The 18,251-nt window shown below is 39.6% G+C and overlaps 1 protein-coding gene across 3 annotated transcripts in view; it reads left to right on the top strand.

The window, feature by feature from the left end:
- The window catches only part of RNF103 (ring finger protein 103), an 88,577-nt gene that overhangs the window by 25,323 nt on the left and 45,003 nt on the right, over positions 1 to 18,251 (top strand). The window contains exon 1 of one of the 3 annotated variants that reach the window (XM_045808873.2): positions 7,577 to 7,750. The exons of 1 other annotated variant lie outside the window; for it this stretch is intronic. In XM_045808873.2, coding sequence (XP_045664829.1) covers positions 7,706 to 7,750 — 45 coding nt within the window. In that variant the 5' untranslated portion in view covers positions 7,577 to 7,705. Of the gene's footprint in view, positions 1 to 7,576; positions 7,751 to 18,251 lie in introns of those variants that run through there. One more of the 3 variants, XM_087863650.1, reaches the window with a different exon arrangement.

The following is an 18,251-nucleotide window of genomic DNA, read 5'->3' as shown; positions in this document are numbered from 1 at the left end:
CATCTCCATAAAAGTATATAAATATTAAATGTGCAGGTTATTAATTTCTCACAAACTCAACGCTCACATAACCCATAACCCAGATCAAGAAACAGAGCAACTGTCACATCCCAGAAATCTTCCTTGGTTCCCTCCTTGTCACTACTTCCACCATCCTTCCCAAATTTAATCTCTACAATAACTTCGTAAATCCTGGGGTAGTTTTGCTTATTCTTGAATGTTATGTAAATGGAATCCTATAATATTCTGTATTTTGTGTACAGTTTCATTTAACATTGTGAGGTTCATCTCTATAGCAGTACTTCATTCATTTTCATTATTGCATAGTGTTATATCATCTGAACATACCAGTTTATTCTGTCATAATAGACATTTATTTAGTTTACTTCCAGTTTCTGACCATTGCAAATAGTACTGCTATGAACATTCTTGTATGTGACTTTGGTTCACGTTTTTGTTGAGGGTAGAATTTCTTAGTGAGTATACCTATGTTCAGTTTTCGTAGACACTGACAATTTTCTAAAGTAGTTTTATCAATTTGTATCCTCCCCAACAGTATATGAGAGTCCCAGCTGTCCTACATTCTTGCTAAAATTTGATGTTAATTTTTGATTTCTGAAATTCTGGTGGGTGTATAGAGATATTACTTTGTAGTTATAATTTGCATTTCTCCAACAACTAATGAGGCTGAGACCTTTGTCTTATGTTTACTGGCCATCTGAATTACCTCTTTTGTGAAATCTTTTGCCCATTTTTCTATTGGGTTGCTGTTTGTCTTTTTTTATTGAATTATAGGAGTTCTTCATATATTCTGGATGTAAGTCCTTTGTCAAATATGCATTGCAGATATTTTCTCTCAGTCTGTGGTTTTCCTTTCGGCAAGAAGGAGGGAATTTTTTTAAACCGTTGTTTTTGTTTTTAAGATTTTATTTATTTATTTTAGAGAGATAGAGAGAGAGAGAGCACGAACAGGGAGGAGGGGCAGAGGGAGAAGGAGAAGCAGGCTCCTCGCTGAGCAATGTGAAGGGCTCAATCCCAGGACCATGAGATCATGACCCGAGCCAGAGGCAGACCCTTAACCGACTGAGCCACCCAGGCACCCCTAGATTAATATTCTTAATTCCATTTTTTTCTTTACTGTTTTGGAAGTACTGCTTTTAGTGATTATCCTTAAAATTCTAACAAATTTACTCAATATCTAAAATTATTCAATACCTTTACTCCTTCCCAAGGAATATTAAGGTATATCTTGTTTTCAGTATCTCACTGCCACAGGGAAAGAAGGGAAGATGTGTGATTCCCCTGTGATCATTTTAATTCCAATGATTTCCCACCCATTTTTTCATATTACTGTTGTGGAATGTCTTAGTTTTACCCTTTTAATCTCCCCAAATTCAATATTATTATCATTTATTCAATCAACTCTTTTCAGATTGACTACAGTATTCACTAACTTATTATTTCTTCTTGTATCTAAGGCCTTCCTTTTAAGATCATCACTATTATTTGTAAAGCACATTCTTTAGAATTTTGTTTAATGTTGATCTGTCAGTTTGTGGATTTTTTTTCGTCTGTTGTTAGTCATTTTTACTCCTGAAGATGTCTTTATTTTGTCCTCATTTTGGAATGATAATTTAGCAAGGTATGCAATTACAAGTTAACAGTTGGTTTCCCCCCACCCTATCTCAGGTCCCCATAAAGTTCTCAACAGTTTAAATTAGGAACAGTTTAATTTAATATCTAGGCCTAGGATTTGCAACATAAAGGAAGTAGTATAAATTTAAGCCCACAGGAAGGCAGTCATAATTACGGTTTCTTAAGGAAGCCTTCTAATTTTATTTTTTCACCAGATATGTGGCCTGAAACAAACATTTTCTTCTTAGCCCTCTTTGTTAGCAGATAGATTTTTCTCCCTATTCTGTCCTTTCACTGAGGATGAAGTCTTCAAGGCTCTTATCTTCAGGGGGTCTCAGTTGTGCTTCACCACTTTCCCAGCTTTTCAAGGCTTGTCTCCTGTTCCACTGCCCAATCATTAAAACCAAGCATACTATTTGAGTTCACTTACGTGACATTCAAGAAGAGATAAAACTAATTTATGGAGATACAAGTCAGAGTAATGATTATCTTTGGTGGGTATTGACTGGAAACAGGCATGATAGAGCCTTCTAAGATTTTGGAAGTGTTTTAAATGTTGATCTACATAGTGGTCTTACAGGTATATACATATGTAAAAATCCATCAGATCATACACTTAAAAGCTGTGCACTTTACCATCTATAAGCTATAAATAATTTTTTAAAAACACACAAACAAGGTTCTAAGTTTCTGTTATTGGCGGATATTACTAATTTCCTTTACTTTTTTTGAGATCACCCATGCACATAAAATAGTTCTGGTTATATTTTATCAAGACTCTCTATATGTTTGCAGTGAGTTTTTCAGAATATTCAGTCTAACATCGTGTTGAATGTGTGAGTCACATGCTACTCTTCCAATTCTGAGATTCTAATACTGTTTTTGGCCACTTTAGTAAAGTTTTGCTTAAATATTCCAGCTGGATTTGTCAAAGTGCAAGCTTTGTCTCTGCTATGCTGTGTGGAAATAAGAAAGGTCATGTGAATCTTCCATGAGAGTTTTAACGGTGGAAACAGTGCTTTAGAGGGCAACATGTGGTGGCTGTAGTGATTACTGTGATTTCGTAGGGAAAGTACATCCTTCAAGCTAGAGTCAGACCTCAGATATCTACTTACCTCTTCGAAGTGGAAACTGTCCCTACTTTGGGGCCACTCGTGGAGGATAGAAGTCTGTTTATTTTGAAAGGGTTCAGCTAACCAGTCTCCTTTCATCCTCTATCACCTTTTCTCTTCTCTGAAGTGGAGGACTCGCATATAATGAGAATCGTTGTAGTTTCAGTAGTACCCTTTCAAAAGATATGTTGAAGTCTTAACCCCCAGTACCTCAGAATGTGATCTTATTTGGAAATAGGATCATTGTGGATATAATTAGTTAGGACAAGGTCATGGTGGATTAGGATGGGCCCTTAATGTGACTGGTGTGCTTATAAGAAGAGGCAGAGAGACACAGAGGGAACATTGCTATTGACTGAATTGTGTCACCCCCAAAATGCATATGTTGAAGTCCTAACCCCCAATGTGTTGGTATTTGGAGATGGAACCTTTGGGAGATAATAGGTTTAGGTGAGGTTATGAGGGTAGGGACTTTATAAGAGAAAGAGACACCACAGCTCGCTCTTTCTACCATGTGAGAACGCAGCAAGAAGTCCAAATCAGGAAGAGGGCTCTCTCTAGAGCCTGACCATGCTGACACTTATCTCGGACTTCCAGCCTCCAGAACTGTGAGAAAATAAATTACTGTTGTTTAAGCCGTCCAATTTATGGTAGCTTGTTATGGCAGCACAAGCTGACTCGTACAAACACCATGTATTTGACAGAAGCAGAGACTGGACTAATGCAGCTGCAAGCTGAGGAATACCAATGACTGACAGCCATCAGCAGAACCCAGGGAAAGGGGAGGAAGGATTCTACCCACAGTCTCGGAGGAAGCATGGCTCTGCTGACACCTTGATTTTGGATTTCTAGTCTCCAGGACAGTGGGAGGATAAATTTTTGTTCTTTTAAACCACCTGTTTTGTTGTACTCTGTATAGCAGTCCTAGGAAACTAGTACAGGGTAACCATAAGATTGGTAGAGGAATGCTGGAAATGGGCAGATGACTCAAGGTCTTTCTTTGCCTTCTCTCAAGTCATAAGCTGTGGCTAGGAGCCCCTGAGATCTGAAGATTAGTCAGAAATTCAGATAAATCCATCCCCAAATTATTACATAAGGCATGGGAGGGAATTCAATTTTCCAAAGGTCAGTTTATATCTAACATTTTCAGAGTTCATCTGTCGTATAAAACAAAGTGTATCTTGGTTTTATTAGGCCAAAATTTCTGCTAGGACTTGGGTTGTGATTTTCTTGCCCAAAGCATTTCATTTAACAGTCTACCTAGTGAATGGGGAGCAGTCGTGAGCTACAATGCTCCCTTAGATGGGAAATATTACAGAAATGAGCAAGGACAAACTGGGGAATGGAGGAAAAACAGTCCTTTCTATTTTTCCTTTCAAATTCAGGGAAATATTTAAAGCATCAGGCATTGCAGTACCTTTCAAGTGAAGGATATGCATCTATTTATAATATTTTTCAGGGATCAGGAGAATGCACATAAAACCTTTGAAATTGTGTGTGAATAAACGTCTTTGTGAACATATGGCAAGGGAGTGTGATCCAGTTAGACACTTGCTGTGTTTGGCAGGAGCAAAGAGCTAGAATGCCTGCTCACTTAGTTCTTCCCACCCCCTCAGATGTGAGTCTTAGCAGGTGGGAGGATCGGGTGCATGCTTCCTGAGGTCCATGTATGAAGGACAAACTATAGCTCAGCCACAGTTTCGTCTACTGCCAAAGCAATATCAGGACACAAATAGAGTATATGCCGCTCTGAGGGTGGAGCCTGGAAAATGTGTGGAAGATGCGCAGGCCCTTTCAGTCACTGAGGAAACCTGCACTGATGTGTTTATAGGGCTCTGTCAGTAGCTATGGGGTCTGTATTTCAGTTAGATTCTACCCACCCAATCCAACCTTCTTCCACACTCTCTTTGGCCTCTCTGCCCTTGATAACCAGCTTTAAAACAAGTGCAGCTTTAGGAATTGAAGGGCCTATGGTCCAAATCCCACACCCAGAAACTGGGAAGGCTCTTAGGCACATGCTGTTTCTTTTGTACGGGATACTCCTCATATCTCTGCTGGCTCACCCTTCAAGGCTCACTTATATATCACCTTCAGGGTGATATCACCACGTTCTTCTTATAGTCAGAATTTTGCACATTTGTAGTAATTCACTTAATTTTATGGATCACCATTGTTTAATACCTGTCCCCACCAGATTGTATGAGGTTCTTTTTTGTTCACTGTGCTTTTCCTAGAGCCTATAGAATGCCTGACCCATAGTAGGCATTTGATAAATATTGTTGACTAACTGGCAGTTTGGTGTCTTCTAATATGAAAAATTGCTGCTTTATAGTTCATTCAAAAAGAAAGAAAAAGAAGAGGAGGGATATGGTGAAGGAAACCCTAAAAACATCTCTACAGGTTTCTCATTTTCTTTTTTTTTTTCTTTAAAGATTTTATTTATTTATTTGACAGACAGAGAGCGAGACAGCCAGCAAGAGAGGGAACACAAGCAGGGGGAGTGGGAGAGGAAGAAGCAGGCTCCCAGCGGAGCAGGGAGCCCGATCCCAGGATTTCGAGATCGGGCCTTGAGCCGAAGGCAGATGCTTAACGACTGAGCCACCCAGGCGCCCCTACAGATTTCTCATTTTCAAAGGGTTCCTTCACATTAAAAAAAGGAGGAAAGGAAAGAAGGAAAACAATTCAATGGAAAATGGACAAAGGATAAAAGAAGTAATTCACAGAAGAAATTCAAATAGCCAATAAATATACACAAAGATGCACATCTAGACTAGTAATCCTAGAAATGAAAACTAAGAACAATATTTTATACCCTCAGATTGGTAAAATTGCAAAATATTGATAATATTCATTTTAGCAAGGATTTAGGGAATAGGGTGCTCTCACACACTGTTAGTAGTTCAAAACTGTGCAAACTGTATGGAGAACATTGGTACTATTTTTAAAATTTAACCTCTGTCTATACTTATTATTTAATAGGGGGAATTTGGAAACCACCTGACCTCATACAATAGGGAAATGATTTAAAAAATTTGGTGCATTCTTGCCACAGAATCCCTTAGCTATAAATATTAACATCAGTGAAAGTCTATGTAAAAATTTTTTAAAAAGGAGATTGTAAAACAATATGTATTATATGACCTCAACTGAGTAAAATATATAAAAGCATATTCTCCAAAGGAAAAGATCTCAAACGGTTCACACTATCTGTAATTATAATAATTTTTTAAAGATTTTATTTATTTATTTGAGAGAAAGAGAGGACATGAGCAGGGGGAAGGGTGGAGAGAGAAACAGGCTCCCTGCTGAGTGGGGAGGCCAATGTGGAGCTTGATCCCAGGACTCAGGGATCATGACCTGGGTCAAGGGCAGACACTTAACCACTGAGCCACGCAGGTGCCCTTATAATTATAGTAATTTAATTATAAGGTCCTTTGAGACCTTTACCCCTGAGGAACTAAGAATGGGATTTTAATTTTTACAATGAACCTGTACTGTTATTTTTAAAAGGACTTATTGAGGTATGATTGACATACACTGCAGATATTTAAAGTATCCATTTGCTTTGACATTGTATACATCTGTGAAACCATCAGCACAATCAAGAGAATATCCATCACCCCCCAAAAGCTTCCTCATGTGTCTCTGTAGTCTCTCCTTCCTGCTTCTTCCTAAACTAACCCGTCCCCTAGCAACCACTGAGCTACTTTCTGTCACTATAGACTAGTTTGCATTTTTTAGAATGCTATGTAAATGTAATCGTACAGTAAATACTCTTTTTTTCTGTCTTCTTTCAGCATAATTATTTTGAGATTCATCCATGTTGTTGCATGTATCAATAGTTTGTTCATTTTTATTGCTGAGTAGTATTCCATTGCATGGATCTATCACAACTGATTTATCCATTAATCTTTTGATGGACATTTGGGCTATTTCCAGTTTTTGGCTATTACAAATAAAGGTGCTATGAACATCCATTTACAAGTCTTTGTAAAGACGTATGCTTTATCTCCACTAGCTAGCAGTGCAATGGCGTTTAGTATTTTATGTTTAGCATTTTAAGAAATTACCAAAACCTTTTCAAAGTGGTTGTACCATTCTACATTCCCACAAGGGATGGAGTATGGGGTTGTGGCGCTAAGTGAGTGGTCTCTTCACCAAGACGTTTGATAATGACAGCAACCATCAGCTCACTGCATAGGTTCAATCAGATTGCCGGGCTAAAATGCGTCCAGTCCTTTTTAATCACAGATGCCTTTGAGAATTTGACTAAGGTCATGGTCCATGTAACGTATAGGACGACACAAACACAGATGCCAGGTAGGAATCATCCACGTTGGCAATGACAATGCCGTGAACAAACACTGTGACACCTGGGCCGAAAGAAAAGAGCTGGCGTTCAAACATATTGAAAAGTTATCATGTTTGGGACTCGGTAAGAGCGGGAGAGAAGATGATGCCCACGTTAGAATTAGGTGATGGTGGCGACAACACAGGGGAGGAGAAGGTCTAGAGGGAGGAAGAAGGGGTCATTTCTGGCTTGCCGCATGTGATGTGCCTAGGAAGAGTGGTTGTAAATGGACTTCGTCTAGGTGGAGATACAGATTTGTGCAATAACATACAGGTTTAGTGTAAGTATCAGAAGCAGCTGTAATCACCACGTGTAGTCTGTCAAAGGAATCACTTCCACACCTCACTAAAACACGCCTAATTCGTCGGAAGGATCTACGAATCCCCTTCCGGAAGGTGCGCAACTGCAACAATCTTTCTGACCAAGGTCCGCCCAGCCCAATTCTGCGCCTGCGTCGGACGCATGCGCACCACCTTCACTGCGGCCGCTCCCTTCTCTGGGAGTCTGGGCTCCTTTCCTATCGCCTGCCCCGCCCAGGCGGCTGCCCGTGACCTGCCTGGGCGCAGGGAACGGAAAGCCGGAAGGGGCAAGACGAGTTCGGTTCGCCATGGGGCTGTTTGGGAAAACCCAGGAGAAGCCGCCTAAAGAGCTGGTAAGGGCTACGATAATGGCAAAAGAGTCGGGGTATGTGCGTGGGGTGTAGTGGAGTTCGTAAGCGAGTGGCCGCTCTCCCGGCTGGCCAGGTGCTGTTTGGCCCCCATTTCCGGGGCCTTCCACTCGACGGAGGGGCTGGGGAAGAATCTCTAAGGAGGCGGCTGTGGCTAAAGAGAGCCCTGCTACACCAGAACTCCACAAGGGGGGCCGAGGGCCAGATAAAGAGTTTCTCAGCCCCGGCACTGGGCGCGGAGGTGGAAAGGCGGTCCTGGCCTTTGGAAAGCCTTTCCCCTGCGCGCGTTGGTACGTCCCGCCCGGAACCTTTCCCTGGCCGACACCCCGCCTCTAACGCCCGCCTCCGGACAGTTGGCGGACCTGCTTCTACTGCGAGTGGTCCTCAGGGAGCCCCGCCACCGCCCCTGCCCCTTTTCCCTGTATTAAGTGGGAGGGTCTGTTTTCTCTTTCCCTGCCCTACAACAATATTGTTGACTGCAGACCCGACTCGTGGGAATGGTACTGAGGATAACTCAGGACCTGGCTTCGAATTCTGCGTCTACCTGTAAACTGAGATAATGGGATAATTTGTAGCGGTTGTGTCCTGCAGAGTCAGTCTTCCTAAGTTTGAATCCTGGCTCCTCGTAGACCAAATATTGTGATCTAAGGAAAGTTCACGTCTCTGTGCCTTAGTCTTGTCAAATAGGAATGATAATAGTTTCACTTCAGAGTCATGGAAGATGAAAGACTGTTAAGTTTTGGCTAATAGTGCCAGTTAGGGTTAATTCTTTATATATGCTACAACCTGGCCACCCAGGTGCAGACCAGCCTAGTCAGCATCACCTGGTAGCTAGTTAGAAGTCTGAGGCCCTACCCAAGACCTTTTTAATCATTTGAAGTCTAACAATATCTTCAATGATTTGTGTGAACATTAAAGTTTGAGAAGCATTGCTTTACAACACCCAGTACAAATTTATCCATAATGGAAAAAAAAAACAGCAACCCCGAAACCCTTAATTTAAATGATCCCACCTGTTCAGCTTTTGCAGGCATGTTTTTAAAAACCAATGTCTTCCATCATAAAGTTGCTGACACATAATGTGTGTGTTAGTGTTGGTTGTATTTGTTAACCATAGGTCCTAGAACACTATGTCCTCCATAAAAGTTACTGTAGGCAACTTACGCAGTTTTACTCCCTGGTAAAATAAAAATTGTGGAGCTTAAATGAGGTAAAAGTGTGTGACGTTACTTTGCAAGCTGTAGAGCAATATATAGATGCACATTTGGTGTGTATGTATTCAGAGGTGCTTGTTTTTGTAGAAGTATTTTTGATGTTAGGGAAAGATGATTTTCCTTCAGTGTTTGCCTTTAGCTTTGCCATTCATAAAATGAGATAAGATTCTGGGAAAACAGTCTCATTACTGTTTAATCGATCTCTTATATATGCGCTACTTGTGTAACAGTATTTTTAAATGATAAATATAATTGCTAAGAACATGATGTCAGAATACTCTTCCAGTAGGAGAACCTACCTAGGAAAGTGAATCAACACCAGAAAATTTTAGGGTGAATGCGTGAGATTGGTTTTTAAAATATGCCTGCCGGGGACCCCCTGGGTGGCAGTCAGTTGGGCATTCAGCTCTTGGTTTCGGCTCAGGTCGTGATCTTGGGGGTCGTGAAATTGAGCCTCATGCAGGACTCTGCTCTCAGTGCGGAGTTGCCTTGGGTTTCTCTCTGCTTAGGTTTCTCTCTCCCTCTGCTCTGTCTCTCTCTCATAAATAAATACATCTTTAAAAAAATATATGCCTGCCAGTGGGGTATCATAAAGATGAAATAAACAGCCAAGGAATGTATCATCTAGCAAGATAAGCATTTCAAGAACAAGTCTGGATTGGGTACTATATAAACAGTTACAGGAGCTCAGAGGTTGGAGTAATCACCCCCAGGCCAGGGTGATCAGAAATGATTTGGCCCTTTACTATCATGTTTTCCACACATCTCCTTCCTGTGAATTGATACTTGACTGTTTAGCGGGATTTTTAGTATTATTTACTTTAATTGGTGCTGGAGATACTCTTCCCAAGATTTTCTTTAAGTCCCTTTCATAGTATTTCAAGCTGACCTTTGAGTTCTGATTATATCTTGTTCTGATTTGTCAGTGTTTCTCTTTGCTTTAGGTTCAGCGTCTACCAAGTTCTTTTTATAACTTGTGATTTAGGACCAAGGAAAGTGTTTTGTCACCCTCCACAATTATTTAGTATTGAGTTTGTAATTCCAGAAGGTGCCGATAAAGCAGGAATGAGAAATACCTTTTTTTTTCTTTATGGAGCTGCTGACACATGATAAAGTATTGGGAGACATATATGACTAAGACATGGAATGTCAGGTATTTTAGTCTTGGTGTTTTTTTTAAGAGAGAGAAAAATTTAATGTTTAATTTCACAAAAGGAGTTAAGTAAAGGAGACTAAAACAAAAGATAGTATTGGCAAGGAAGAAGAGAGAAAGGAGAGAATTGACAAAATGCCATAGTCTCAGCTGGACAACTGTTTAGTTAGGATAATTTATAGTATGCCTTCCACTGGGGCTGGAAGATGAGGGCTTGGGTGGGGAGTCACGGTCCCAGCACAGGTGTAAGGGCCAGGTGCAGCTGTGCCACACCATCATGGTTGTCATTTAGGCCATGGTCACAAGTCAGGTTAGGCAAGTAAGATACATTAGCGGTGGTGTTCCTACAGCTCTGATACAGTATGCAGCACAGAGTAGGTGCTAAATAAATAAATAAATCAATGAATAATGGTAAATCGGATAATGGTCAGAATAGAGTAAAATATTCCTAAAGCCAGATAGTCCTAAGATGAACAGTGTTTCAAGGGCTACTCTAGGGAAACATTATAGCTATTTAAGGAGCCTTACGGGCTAAAGTTATAGCCCTCAGGCTTCTCCAGTGCATTGATGGAAATGTTTTAGTGGTGAAACTTGTTCTACCTTGAAGTACCCACATGAAGAGTAGATTGGGCCTGCTAAGGATGAAAGAGCCTTGTAAATTACTTAGAAACCTGTGACTGTGTGGTGGTGGGAATCAAGAGGACATGAGATTTTGTTGGAAAGAGGTACTGCTGGAAAATTGTTCTGTCCTTACTTAGGGATTTTGCTGATTTAACCTTTGGATAGAGTAGTACAATCGTGGCATCAGAATTCCTAAATCATCTGACTAACTTATATCCTTAAACTAAGTTATGTCTCATGGTTGTAGGTTGCTATCAGAAAAAAAGAAAATGAGACAGGGAGATGGAGAAAAAGAGAGTTTCATTTACTTAGTTCACACAATAAACATTTATTGAGGTATTTTAGTGTATATTGGGTTGGACATCAGGTTTTCAAAAATAAGACACCGGATGACAGCATCAAAGAATACCAAGTTTACTGGGGGAGACTGGTGCGTGAATAAATACTCATACTTTAGAGTAAATAAGGGCAATGATGTAAGTATATGCAAGATCTGTGATGTCACAGTGGAGGGAGTGATTAACTGTTCAGAGTGTGGAAGAAGACCTGATCAGGGAGGGTATCTAGATCTTATCACAAGAGGCATTAGTCAGATGGTTGATGTGGTATAGGATTAGGAAAGGGGGGCATCCCAAGCAAACTAAACTGCATGTGCAAGGTGTGGAAGTGTGGAGCATAGATTGGAGGAACCCGAAAAAACTCAAGAGTGTTTAGAGGATGAAATACTATGAAATCTGAGTGGGATGCAGGGGGAAGTGATGGCAGTGTCAGCTATAAAATTGCAGAGTTAGAGGGTAGATTAGCAAAGGCCTGTGTGTCATGCTCACTAAGGATGGGAGCATTCAGAATAGTGGTTTGGAGCAAGAATTGGAGGGAAGAGAATTAGATACGGGGGCCAGTTTGTGCCCAGGTGAGAGATGATGCTCGTCTTAGCTAATAGTGGAAATATGGGGATGGAGAGGATAGGATGAATTTTAGAAATATTTGGGAGATATGGTTGAAATTTGCTCATCTGGGTGTGGAATAAGAGTGCAAAGCTGTTTCTTAGGGTTGACGGGAGGTGAGGTTAAACAGAAACCTATCATTACCCTCAGTTTGGTACCATGAACTGAAAATGAGAGAATTCAGGAGAACAGCAGGTTTGATGGGATACTGGTGGTGGAGGGGAAGGAACCACAGAGTTCAGTTTTGGACAGAATTCAGGAGATAAGGAAAACATTAGAAAAAAGGTTATCCTGGGAGAGTAGTTTTCTACTTTGTCTGCTCAGAAAAATTGTAAGCTTCTTGAGAGCAAGGATCATGTTTTTCTTTATCATTCACTGAGTCAGCATAGTGTTGAACTCCCTTAGGAATGCTGAGGTGCCTATCAGATATTTGCTTGATGAACAAAAGTAAAGGTAGCGAGAGAACAGTTACACATTTGAAGTATAGCCTACTTGTCCCTCTTTTGTATATCCATCTGACAGTGATCACAGGCACATTTTGACCTAAGTTCAGTTATTTGATCCTTTTGGTGAATTTCTAGTTTTATGTATGTTTTAAATCTTGAAGGATATACAAAATCCCATTTTACAGAGGTTGCCTTTAGGGAGAGGTGTTAGGTAGCTGAAGGTCAAAAGTGGGAGGGGAACTTAGTTTTCACTATATACATACCTGTTTTAGTTTGCCCAGGCTGCTGTAACAAAATACTATGGACTAGGTAGCTTATTCTCAACAAATTTATTTCTCACAGTTCTGGAGACCAAGAAGTCTAAGATCAAGGTACCCACAGATTCAGTGTCTAGTGAGGACGCGATTCCTAATTATAGATGCCTGTCTTTTTACTGTGTCCTCACATGGCAGAAGGAGGAATCAAGCTTCCTGGGGTTTCTTTCGTAAGGTCACTAAACTCATTCATGAGGGCTCTTCACTCATGACCCAGTCACTTCCCTAATGCCCCACATCCAAATATTATCACATTGGGGATTAGGTTTTAACATGGGAATTTGGGGGGAGGACATAAACATTCTGTCTATAGCAGTGTGATTAGAATCTCCCAGCCTGGGACCTGGAATCAGCCATTTCTCTAAGGAGCACTGGTTTCTTTTAGTGGGAATGGTATTTAGAAACCAAAATTTAGGCGCTCATGGCGCTTATTGCTACTGGAGTGTTCTTCTAGGCCTTTTAATTGGACAGAACTAAGAAATCATTCTTTTAAAAAATCACAAGGTGATTAGAGAGTAGGTCGTTTTGAACCAGCCCTTCTGCCAAAAATAACTAGAAGAGCTAGATAAAAAGCATAACTATTTGTAATCACTTAAAACCATCAAGGCAGTGAAGAATTGCAAAATCGAAATCCCAGAGAAAAGGGAATCTCAAATACATGAGCCTGGTCATTTGGGACCACTTTCCCACTAAAGAGATCCTCTAATTCCCAGTGCAGTGGTTAAGAAACCAAGAGTTTGAGTGGAGTTCTTCACAGACCCTATGGTTAGATAGTTCAAAGATTAGAGTGCAGGGCATACCAGTGATAAAGGATTTAGGATAATTCCCAAGGCTTTTGGTTGGGACTCTGAAAGGATACACTTTAGCAGTGGCAGTGAGCTGGGAGTAAACTGGCTTTCACAAAGGCTGAAGTCCAGTTTCAAATCCCTGATTGCATTCATTAAGCTTAATTAAAAACCAATTGCTAGTGCCCTTGGCTAGGTGTTTGCCAAAAGCAAATGTAAGTCTTCTCTGGAAGGAGATAACATTATCCAGAGACAAATTATCCTGTGGATTTTTCATATAGTGTTCAGAATTCAGAAAAAAAAATGACTCATAGGAAATCTCTATTCTGAATTTGTCTTTATGTATTCTGGATACCATCTCCTTATAAATGCCTTTTATTTGTTACTGTTTATATGGTTAGATATCAAGATCTCCAAATTTGTGGCCTTTCAGTGGTGTCTTATGATGAATAAGAATTCTTAATTTCAATGTAGTTAAAAATATCAGTCTTTTCCTTTAGGCTTATTGATTTTTTTCTTTTTTTAAAAAGATTTATTTGTCAGAGAGAGAGCAAGCACAAGCAGGGGGAGTGCCAGGCAGGACCTGGGATCCTGGGATCATGACTTGATCCAACAGCAGATGCTTAACCAACTGAGCCACCCAGGTGTCCCTGATTTTTGTTTCTTATTTAAGAAACTCCTTCCTAAATATAAAATCATAAAGGTATTCTATAATGTATTTTTAGAGTAACACAGTTTTGCACTCTATCTTTAACTTATCAGTCCATCTGGAATTAATATCAGTGAAGGATGGGAACAGAAATTCAATGATTTTGTTTTCCATTTGGCTTACTGTTCATCTCCACACTATTATTGGAAAATGTCCTCTTATTTGTTTCCTGTGCCTAGTTTGCTTGGCATGTAGTAGACTCTATCTGAGTGAATTAGTGTAAAGTGTTTATCTTGGGGCACCTGGGTGGCTCAGTCATTAAGTGTCTGCCTTCGGCTCAGGGCGTGATCCCAGGGTCCTGCTCCCTGCTCTCCTCTGGGAGCCCGCTTCTTCCTCTCCCACTCCCCCTGCTTGTGTTCCCTCTCTCGCTGGCTGTCTCTCTCTCTGTCAAATAAATAAAATCTTTAAGAAAAAAAAAGTGTTTATCTTGATAATGTGAAACTCTGTAGGTTTCTTTTAGTTTTCATAGTATATTGTCTATTTTACAAATGGATTTTTTAATACTGTGCTCATTTTTTATTTTCATTTTTACTTACCAATTATAAATGCTTTTCACTTACTAAATTTTGGTACTAAATAAATGTTCATTTCCTTTTTATCTGTTTTCAGTTTCCTGTTGCTTTTATTGTAGTGATCTTTACAGTTCTTAGACTTGTTTGATACATTTTCTTGAGCTGTTTGTCTTGGACTGTATTTTACCCCAATAGAATATTAGAATCTCCTGGAGAGATTTTAAATCCTACCTATCATTTCAGCTCTACTCCTAGCCCAATTAAGTTGGTATTTTTTAAGTTTCCCAGGTGACTTCTATGTACAATCAGGCTGAGAACCACTGGGGTATGGCTGGATGATTTTGGTTGTTCCTGTTTCTCCTAGGTATGTTTTTCTTTTGCAAAATCCCTTTTGATTTTTGAAGTTAATTTTTTTCTTTTTGACAACATTTTATGAAACTTTCTCTTTGATATTTAAAAACATACAGAAAGTTTCTTTAGCTTTTTCGTTGTTACTAACGGCTGAAATTTTATGCCCCTTCACAATGCATATTCCATGCAGTTGAATTCAACGTAAGTTATTGAACATCTGCTTTGTGCCAGACATTGTGCAAAGGCTAAGTGAATAAGAAAAGATCTTTGACTTTCTGGAGTGGACAGTCTATAAGTAATTATAAGTATAATATGGTTTGCAAAAGAGGGGAGGTATAGCATTATGTGTAATTATATTGCAAGGGGTTTAACCTATCCTAGAGGTCAAGGAAGGCCTCCTCAAAGAACATTTAAGCTGAGACTTGAAGAACAAGTTCAGAAAACATGTTCTTTATTTTTTCTGACTATTACTAATATTTGGGGAGAGAAATATTTTCTGGTGGTCATGTAAAATTGTTCTGTCAGCTTGTTGCCACTTTTTTTTTTTTTTTAATCCTTATTTATTTGTCAGAGAGAGAACACAAGCAGGGGAAGCAGCAGGCAGAGGGAGAAGCAGTCTTCCCACCAAGGAGCCCGATACTGGACTCAATCCCAGGACCCTGGGATCATGACCTGAGCTGAAGGCAGATGCTTAACTGACTGAGCCACCCAGGTGTCCCTAGTTGCCACCTTCTACATAGTTACTGAATTGCTTCAATTCATGCCTCAGTGCTTCTAGTTATCAAAATACTTCAAGTATAAACATAAGGTATAGTTTATCATATTAAGATGTTAATAAAGTGAGGGGCGCCTGGGTAGCGCAGTCATTAAGCGTCTGCCTTCGGCTCAGGGTGTGATCCCGGCGTTCCGGGATCGAGCCCCACATCGGGCTCCTCCGCTGGGAGCCTGCTTCTTCCTCTCCCACTCCCCCTGCTTGTGTTCCCTCTCTCGCTGGCTGTCTCTATCTCTGTCAAATGAATTAATAAAATCTTTAAAAAAAAAGATGTTAATAAAGTGAAAATTGAGCTTAATCAGTGTTATCGGAAGATTTAAATTTAGACCATTTAAAAACGAGTTTGCTTCAGTTAATTATAAAAAAAGAAATCTTTCGTGTGTATAGTTGAGTATATTTGTGTGGGTCAAATTCTAGGCCTCCATTCTGTCCATTGACCTATGTTTCTATTCCTTGGCTGATACTACTCTGTGAGTACTGTAGCTTTAAAGTAAGTGTTGAAGTTTGGTAGTGGGGAATCCCGCAGCTTTGTGTTTCTTCACTGTTATGTTGGCTGTTCTTGGGGATTTGCCTTTACATACAAATTTTGGAGTTACTTTGTTGATATCTACCATTATAGATTCTGGTGATTTTGACTGGGATTGCATTGAATCTACAGAAGAAGTTGAGAAGAATTGATGTCTTAATGTTGAGTCTTCTAATCCATGAGCATGGACTGTCTCTCCATTTATTTATATCTTCTTTGATGTCTTTCATCAGTGATTTATAGTTTTCCAGTAGATCCTATACATATTGTTTGATTTATCCTTGAGTGGTTTCTTGGTTTGGTTGGTGCTATTGTGAAGCCTTCCCCCCCACCCAGGTTTCAGATTCTAGTTATTACTGGTGTATTGGAAAACAGTCAACTTTTGTATATTTACATTCTGTATTACAAATTTGTTATACTTGCTTGTTTAGTACTGGGAGATTTTTTTTTTTAATATTAATGATTCTTTGGGATTTCTTTTTCCCCATAGAAAATCATGTCCTCTGTTAAAAAATGACCGTTTAATTGTTTTCTTCCCAATCTGTATGCCTTTTATTTCTTTTTCATGTCTTAATTGTATTAGCTGGGACTTCACTACAGTGTTTGAATAGGAGTAGAGAGAGATATTCTTGCTTTGTTCCCAACCTTAGGGTGAAAGCTTCTAATTTTCTACCATTAATTATGATGTTAGGTGTAATTGGGGGGGCTGCAGGGTTTTTTTTTAAAGATTTATTTATTTAGAGAGCAAGCACGAGCGGAAGGGGCAGAGGGAGACAGAACCTCAGACTCCACGCTGAGTGCAGAGCCCAGTGCAGGGATTGATTTCATGACCCTGATGTCATGATCTGAGCCAAAACCAAGAGTTGGATGCTTAACCGACTGCGCCACCCAGATGCCCTGGGGGTTGCAGATTTTTAAAATTATTATTAAATTGAGGGAGTTTCCTTTCATTCAGGTTTGCCAAGACTTTTTATTGTGAGTAGGTGTTGGATCTTGTCAAATTTTCTGTGTCAGTTCATATGATTTTTTTTATTTAGCTTACTAGTGTGGTGGATTACAGTGATTGATTGTTGAATTTTATTTTTTTTAAATTATTTTTAAAGATTTTATTTATTTATTTGACAGAGACAGCCAGTGAGAGAGAGAACACAAGCAGGGGGGGTGGGAGAGGAAGAAGCAGGCTCCCAGCAGAGGAGCCTGATGTGGGGCTCGATCCTAGACGCTTAACGACTGCACCACCCAGGTGCCCCTGATTGTTGAATTTTAAACCAGCCTTGCATACCTGGAATAAATTCCGCTCAGTCATGGTTTATAATTATTTTTATATATTTTTTATACAGTTTGCTAACATTTTGTAGAGGGTTTTTGCATCTGTGTTCATGAAAGATACTGCTCTGTAGTTTTCCTTTCTTGTAATGTCTTTGGGTTTGGTATTAGGATAATTCTGGTCTCATAGAAATGAGTTAAGAAGTGTTCCCTTTTATGTTTTCTTGAAGATTTTATTTTGAGAATTGTTACCATTCTTTCTTAAATACTTGAGTACCTATATTCTGTTTTTTGGGGTATATACCTAGGAGTAGAATTGTTGGGTCATATGGTAATTCTTTATTTACCTTTGTGAGAAACTCCACAAACTGTTTTTTACAATGACTTCACCATTTTACATTCCCATCAGCAGTGTACAAGAGTTCCTGTTTCTCTACATCCTTGCCAACAAATGTTTTTTGTTTTTTTTTTTTTGGTAGCCCATCTCCTGGGGGTGAAGCTGTATCTCACCAGTGAAGTAGAATATTTTTTTTTTCAAGTGCTTGTTGGCCATTTGTATATCTTTTTTGAAGAAATGTCTATTTATGTCCTTTGCACAATTTTGAATTGGGCTGACTTTGTTGTTGAAGTACATTATGTACTTGTAGTAAGCCCTTACCAGATACATGATTTGCAAATATTTTCTCCCATTTTATAGGTTATCTTTTTACTTCCTTGATAATATTCTTTATGTAGTTTTTAATTTTTTTATAGATTTATTTATTTGAGAGAGAGAGAGCATGAGCGGGGGGAGGGGCTGAGGGAGAGGGAGAGAGAGAGAGGCAGAGAACCAAACTCCCCACTGAGCGCAGAGCCTGACACAGGGCTTGATCC

This window comes from Ursus americanus, chromosome 7 (assembly GCF_024610735.1).
Source record: "Ursus americanus isolate L20-20 chromosome 7, mUrsAme1.1.p, whole genome shotgun sequence".
NCBI classification, from domain to species: Eukaryota; Metazoa; Chordata; class Mammalia; order Carnivora; family Ursidae; genus Ursus; species Ursus americanus.
This window is presented reverse-complemented; position numbering and strand designations above follow the sequence as displayed.